Source organism: Poecilia reticulata, chromosome 19, assembly GCF_904066995.2.
Source record: "Poecilia reticulata chromosome 19, P_reticulata-male-v2, whole genome shotgun sequence".
Classification (NCBI taxonomy): domain Eukaryota; kingdom Metazoa; phylum Chordata; class Actinopteri; order Cyprinodontiformes; family Poeciliidae; genus Poecilia; species Poecilia reticulata.
Window position 1 is genome coordinate 13968055 of NC_088848.1, and position 7651 is coordinate 13975705.

The window sequence follows — 7651 nt, forward strand, 5'->3', positions numbered from 1 at the left end:
GGCCTATTATAAAACAAAAAGAGATATTATAAAACTAAATATACCCAGGCGTGCGCATTATTGTTAGATGATTGACATTACTTACCGGGCACCATATGGGAATATAAGTCCAGAACCAAATGCCCAAATGGTTTGCAAAAGAACACCTCTTGGTGCCTTTCCTCGGGTAACGTTGAATCACAAACCTTTATATTTCCATACGAATTTATGATCTTGGCTGATTTGATTTATTTCTCAATGCTTCTGTAACACACAACCTAGGTGGCATTTTTAACAAACACTTTAAGAAAACAAACAGATTGAATAGAATCACTCCAGGTAACATTTATTGTTGAGTAACGTGTTTTTTTTGTTGTTCTTTTTTGTTTTTTGTGTGTAAATCACTAGTTTGTAAGGATTTAAACAGTTTAAGAGCCAGCCTCTAGAAATATGACCTCTGTTTTCAACATTTGAGAGATTCATCAGGCTGCCTCGGCTGAGTCACGGTGATCATTAAGGTGAGGGTTCAGCTTGAGCCAAGTCATCAGATGCCTCATCCCCGAGCTGTCCCTCTGTCTCCTAAGATCGCGCATAGAAAAACATCACAAATAAACATTTAAACATCTTACAAGCATTTCTCATTTACACTGGAATTGTTTAACTGCAAAACACCGGTGAATAAAAAGCATAACCAGTTTACATTTTGAAGCAAATCAGACTGGTCCTCAAGAGTGGGCGAACTTGCCTCTTGTATCTCCTCGTTGAATTCAAAGTTTTCTTGATCGGGATATGTCTCCTCTCGTTCAAATTCTTCACTCTGTGGAGGTGAGTCTCCCTCTAGTTGGGTCAATTCTTCAGATTTGTTATCATCTTCATCCTAAACATTTATGTAGATCAAAGTTAGATTACGGAAATGCAATATTCCTTGTCTTCCCTGTGAAACCTCTGCAGTGTGATGAAAAAGGTATTTGAAAATTACATATTTGCTTCTGTTTCTTGTATTATCACACTTAACTGTTTCAGTTAACCAAAGAAATGTTGCTACCAGTCAAAGGATAACCTGAGCAAAACAAAATGCTTCCAGTTGATGATTTCATTGTAACGGGATTGAGTGACTGTGATTTTAGCAAACCAGAGAGGGGGGTTGCCTGCAAATGGAGGACAGAAAACAACAGAAATAGCAACTAAAGCTCTACAGGCATCGCTTTTGTTAAGGTCAGTAATCATGAGTCAACAATAACAAAGAAACAGGACAAAAATCAAGTTCCAAAGCGAAAACCTCTGGCTGACCAAAAAAGAACTAAAAAGCGGTGATTCGCAAGAGTTTTAGGAAAATATTCTCTAGAGAAGGTGGTCTGGGGCTCAATCATTTTATTTATTTTTTCACATAGGAGCAGAGTGGTTTGAATACGTCTTTATTGTAATAAATGAAATCATTTGAGAAATCTATTTCATTTACTCAGGTTAGCCTAGGCCGATAGTAAAACTCATCTTATGGTCAGCAACATCTAAGTGACAAAAAAAAAAAAAAAAAAAAAAAAAAAAATCAAAAACAGAAGAAATCTCTGCGTACAATTGTGTCCCATCTTTCTGGTTATTGGCCTTGTTCTTAAGCAAATCAATCAATCGTTTAACCTTTATTTGCTTAGCCTCTCTGGTACAGCTCAATGCTATACAAAAGGCTATAAAAGATTAAAACTGACCCCCCCACTGAGAACAAAAACACCAAAGAGACACAACAGCTGAAAAACATACAGCAAGAGAGATTTTAATCTTTCGGTATCTCGGGAATGAATATGGTCTCAGCTTTGTCCCGGTTGGGTTGTAAGAAATGTCATAACTTATCACTGCTGCTCTCTGTGACGTGGAGCCGAAGCTATCAGTGGTATCACTCGTATGACTGTCAGCCAGCTGACGTAAGAGGAAAGTTCTGGTGGAGCATTGAATAACCGGGCCCTGGAGCTTTTTCCTGAGTAGTTTGCAGCTTCTAAAACCTCTCGCTGCAGCAAAGAGCTAAAAACAAGACATATTTATCAGTGAGTCACCTTCTCCTGGTCTTGAAGAGAGCTGACGTCTTCGCTCTGCAGATCCCCCACCACAGAATCCTCAGATTTTTTCTCTGCTTCATCAGCCTGGAAATGAAAGATGGAAAAGAAGCTAAACTAAATATGTCAAAGTGATATTCCCGTTATCACAATTTAGACAACGCTGATATGGCTACATTTGGAGTCCCAGGGAAGGGTAAATCAATAACACACGAAACTGAAAATGTGCTGACCTTCTCAACTCTCCTCGTCTGTGTCGATCTCATGAGTTTAAATTGCTTATAATCATTCAGAATGACAGTTGTTTCATTTCAGTGTTTTTTGTTGTTGTTGTTTGGCAGTAAGGTGGGGAACAATGGGAAAGAAAACTGAAAAAAGCTACAGTACATATGCTGTTATTTATGTAATCAATGTTATATTTTTGCTGGATTCATTTTAAAAAAGTGATATTCCTGTCATCCTCCTGCATCTCAGTCGTATTCCTGTTTTTGTCCTTTTTGTCTCTTTCCTCATCCGTCTTCTAAACTCCCTCTCACTCTGTCCACCTGGCCAGACAATCTGCACTGTTTGATGACATTCCATGTCTCTTCTATGCAACTGTATGAGGAATGTTCCTTAATTCAGTTCTCTGACTCTTCACTGTTACTCTCTGTGACTTGTAGCCAAAACCATCAGTAGTGGCACTCTCGCCTGCCTCCTGACATACGAGGAAAGTTCTGGTTAAGCGTTTAGTAACTCTGTTCTGTTCTTTCTCTTGTTTCTGCTTTCTGAGCAAATTCATCTTCCTCAACTTTCTTACTTCAGCAAAGAGTATAAAATTAGGACAGGTTCATTAGTGAGCCACCTTGTCCTGGTTCTGAAGAGGAAGAGAACTGGGGTCTTGAGTCTCCCGTTTGTTGTCTGTCATGGCTTCTTCTTCTTCAGTTGGATCTGTTTTATCTGGTTTGAACTCATCATTCTGTAGAGGAGCGGAGGTTGTCTCCACTTGGAAAGAGTCTTCAAGTTTATCATTCTCTTCATCAACCTTTAAGTTACAGAGAAAAGAAGTTGAACACACCCTGATTCTTGTCTTTGTTCTCCTTTAAGGATCTCTTTCCTCGTCTGTCTTCTAAACATTTACTTCAACTCACTGTCCACCTGGGCAAATATTTTTCATGCAAGGGCTCTTCTCTGCTTCTCCTCAATCTGTATATATGATGTGAGCCACATTCCCCAACATAAATAGAGCATTTTATCTGCATCACCTTCTCTGCATCTGGAGAGTCAAAGGCGGCAGGATTTGGTTTGCTGTGAAGGTTCTCTGTATTGCTGGATATTAAATCAGTGTCATCTGGTCCGGGAGTTGATTGCAGTTGGTTAGTTTGTTCTGGTTCTTCGTGTCCGCCAGACTCGGACTGATCGATCACCTGTAGAAGAGACTGTCGTCCTTCAATTTATTATTGAAAAGCATCACAAAGCTTTATCATGGCATCTTACTTTAAGTTCTCTCTTCCTTTTGTTGTGACCTGTTTTATGTTTTTCGCTGTCGATCATCTACAGCAGCATTTCAGTGGTTTAAAATATCATCCAAATTCAAAAAGTGAAACACGGACAAAATAATATATTTCAAGAAAGTCTTTCTACTTATCATGAGGACTTTCACAAAAATCTGATTATATAAGACCAATCACACCAATGAAAATAATTTCATACAGAAATGTTACCTTAAGGAAACAGGCCAGGCCTTCATACAGAATCTGTGGAGCAGTTCACTACATCCAACAACGCAAAACTAGATTACACTATGAGTTTCACTTTTTGGATTTAATCAGTGAAATAAATGAGTATTTTTTATGATTTTGCAAGTTATTTCTAAGCAACTGTATGAGGAATCTTCCTTAATTCAATTCTCTGACTCTTCACTGTTGCTCTATATGACTTGTAGCCCAAACAAAAAAAAATCAATGGTGTCATGCATGACTTGACTTCCTCCTGACATGAGAGGAAAGTTCAGTAACTCTCTTCTGTTCTTTCTTCTGTTTCTGAGCAAATTGATCTTTCTCAAACCTCTCACTGCAGCAGCAGCAGCAAAGAGTAAAAAACAGGATCAATGAGCCACCTGGTTTTGAAGAGGAACAGAACTGGGCTCTTCAGTCTCCTGTTTACTGTCTGTCATGGCTTCTTCTTGTTCTTCAAGTGGAAGCGCTTTCTCTGTTTTGAGCTCCTCGTTCTGCAAAGTGGAGGCTGTCTCCGCATAGACAGAGTCTTCAGGTTTATCCTTCTCTTCTTCATCCACCTTGAAGTAAAGCATAAAAACAAGTTGAACTGAAAGTGACAAAGGTACTCTTGCCATCCTCCTGTATCTCAGCCTGATTCTTGTCTTTGTTCTCACTGGAGAATCTCTTTCCTCATCTGTCTTCTATACTTCAGCTCACGCTGTCCACCTGGCCATACTTTTTTTTTTCATGCACTGGATCTTCTCCGCAATATGAATACATGCAGCGAGCCACAATCGCCAGCATGCAAACTATGTTTTTTCTGCATCACCTTCTCTGCATTTGGAGAGTCAAAGGTTTCAGGTTTGTTGTGCGGATTCTCTGCAATGTTGGATTTTAAATCACTGCCATCTTGTCTGGGAGTTGATTGTATTTGGTCAGTCTGCTCTGGTTCCTCATTTTTGCCAGACTCAGATTGACCAGTCACCTGCAGGACAGATAGAAGCAATATTTTTTGCAATGTTGCAGTGAGATCTTGTGACATATGTGACTCTACCTTCAAACCTTTCCATGTTTTGTCACATGACAGGGACAAAACATGGAATATAGAGCATTGGCCAAAAACTGTGATCCTTTCTGACCAAGGTACCTTCTTCCATGTGTTTACTTTTTTCCCCTCATTGCTCGTGACAAACTGCGCTTCCAATACCTTTGTTAAAACAGTAAGTTTCTTCTTGTCAGTCTTATAGAAATAGCATATTTCTGGAGTGGATATCTAATAACTGTCCTGACAACATATTTTCCACCTGAGCTCTGAGCTGGGTTACTCTATGTTTACCAGTTTCTTATCTTCAGCAGGCTTCTCATCTTCAGCAGTGGTTTCAATGGGTTCTTCAGGCTCCTTGGGTTTCTCAGCCTCCTGTTGAAAAGTTGACAATTAACCTTTTCTGTTGTGCTTCAAGTAATACATTTTGACCAGCAGATACAAATGGGAAGTAAGTTCTGGCAATAAAAAAACAACAACTTGTAAATGATTAAACACATTGTAAAGACTAAATTAGTGATAATCATACTCTTAGAAGTTCTTCCAGGACTTTAGCAGCTCTCTCCTCCTCCTCTCTCTGCGCTTTCTGCTTGTTATACTCAGCAATCTTTTCCTCCAACAGAGCAAACTGCTCTTTTTTCTGTAAAAACAATGTGATACATTAACATCTTAACGTTTTCTGATTTTGTTAGTATTATGTCATTTCATGTAAGTATTTATGATCTTATTTCTCAGAAGATTTTATAATAATCTTATTTCTTAGAACCAAACTATTGTTCTGCATGGGTCTGTTGGTGGGCTTTTTCATGTCTAGGTAAAAGGTGGTTGAGATTTGGCGGCCATATCTTTTAGTCTGATGAGCTTAGACTGTCTAAGCCTCTGTTATCCGTGAACAGCTTTCAAACCCGTTTAAAGATCAGAGCTTTAACAACAGCAACAATAGGTTTAGGATGAGGGAGACACAGAACTGGAAGCAAAACAATAACCTAATGGTGGGAATTGGTTATGTTGTTTACCTAACATCTCCACTATGAAAAAACTTGGGAAGGCTTTCAGAAAGCCTGGACAAGTATTAATAAGAACTTTTTTTCCAATTATAGTCTGGAAGCTTTAAAGAAAAGTATAAAAATACATTTAGAATTGATTTAAAACATTTGTACAGCTCTACAAGTTAAGGAAAATAACTATATATAGTAAAAAATACTTAATTTGATCTTTACGTCCTCTTTACAGCCAAAAATATTTTGTACCACAATACCATCAAGCATCAAGCTATGTGGCTCATGGTTAGGCAATAAGAGGAAAGGTTTAGATCCAAGCAGGGTGGCCCAATCAAAGTCCATACTTATGGATCCTCTGTTGAATCCAACAGAGAATCTATAAAAAACTTGAAAACTAATTAATACAATCTTTATTTTAATCTGAGTTTGAGCTTTCTTTGCAAGTGGCCAACAATATGTGTCTGTTGATATACTATTTACAAAAAAATGTTGAAACCTACTCTCACAATAAAATGTGTTGACATATGCAATTATGACAATGTGGAAAAGTGAAATAAAAAATGGTATGAATAAATACATATGTTCAAAATTGTAATTTAAAGAAAATATTTAAGATGGCAACGGCATGGTGGTATGGTGTCTCCTGTTGGCCAATAAAAGAAACTGCTACTTACCTCTTTCTCAAATTGAATATTAGACGTGTATTTGTAGAGCCAGTGAGCAAGATACTGGATGGGGTGAACCGGTCTCAGCTCGGCTACTTCAGCTAGCCCCTCCGCCAGGCACTCTCCCAGATGTTTCTTTATGTATTCCGAGTCCATACTATCACTCTCCACACGAACACCTACACAAATAATCCTATGAACAACACGGACATAAGAGAAGTGATTAAAAGTCCATTTAGCGACGGTGAAATACATAGTTACATACGTAATGCTTTCATAGTTGTACCAAAAATAGTTCTAATGTTTCACAATATTTTAGTTGTAGCTACCTGAAACAACTACAATTTTCAACAACTAAGCAGTAACAGAAGACAAACCTTGTTGGAGCGCGTCGAATGTAGCCCTATGTCTCCATAGTAACGGCGTCTCATTTTTTGGATTCCCTCTTTTTCGAACAGTTCCGACCTCTTACTCGTCTTTTCTGTTGCAGCTAAATTCTTTTCTGTTTTTGTTTGTTTGTTCGTTTGTTTTTTGTTTTGCGTGCAGGTGGTTTAACTGACACGCTTGGTAAATGCAACAAATAAGTAAAATGACGATTTAAATATCAAAGTAGCACTATAAAATAGTTAAATCATGAACGAAGAAAATATGGGTCAAAAAAGTTTAGGCAAAAATTATAACATTTTAAAATACTACATTTTTCTTATATTTTAGCACTCTTACTTCGCATAATGGTGTATAGTGAGCATACGCAGAAGCTTCAATTGTGAGCATTCTGCTGCCATCTAGTGGTTACATGTTAAATCGGTATTTACGATTGTACTTCAATTTTTGTTTTATTTCCCCAATTAAATGTTGAGGACGTATTATCTATAAGTCATAGTTAATCACAGTTATTGGGGAACAAACGCTTTAACTATCTGTGTGCAAAACATCTACATTGATGATTTTCACTTTGTGAATTGAGGTCTACTGTGCACCTGAAGGCTGCAAAGGCGGTAGAGGGTATCATGCGCATCATCAGATGTAGCCATTCATTCAGGTGAACGGAGTGTGCTCCGCAGTCAGGGGTACAGTAAGTGTCACTCTGCAAGACCTCGGCGTTCCTCCTTTGATCTGAGTTTGCGGCGGTTCTGGGAACCATGTTCCTGAGCGACCAGCTGTGTGGGAACGGGACGTTGTCAAAGGTCTGATCTGACCCCACCTGGAGCAGCTCCTCCGG

General features: G+C 38.5%; 1 protein-coding gene across 4 annotated transcripts; it reads right to left on the reverse strand.

Annotated features, from left to right (window-relative positions):
• Positions 1-304: 304 nt before the first annotated feature.
• Positions 305-7573, reverse strand: dydc2 (DPY30 domain containing 2). 4 transcript variants are annotated; one of them, XM_081600911.1, is made up of 11 exons: positions 7410-7573; positions 6439-6622; positions 5293-5403; positions 5058-5138; positions 4551-4706; positions 4123-4299; positions 3269-3430; positions 2869-3048; positions 2025-2111; positions 725-856; positions 305-558 (listed from the first exon to the last, which is right to left on the reverse strand). In XM_081600911.1, exons 1-11 carry the CDS (start codon positions 7571-7573, stop codon positions 493-495), a joined length of 1500 nt encoding a protein of 499 aa, XP_081457037.1. In that variant the 3' UTR covers positions 305-492. The 4 variants fall into 4 exon arrangements, with proteins under 4 accessions (XP_081457037.1, XP_081457036.1, XP_081457038.1 ...); XM_081600910.1 differs by having other exon boundaries at positions 3269-3442; XM_081600912.1 differs by lacking the exon at positions 7410-7573 and adding an exon at positions 6807-6935 and having other exon boundaries at positions 3269-3442.
• Positions 7574-7651: the final 78 nt, after the last annotated feature.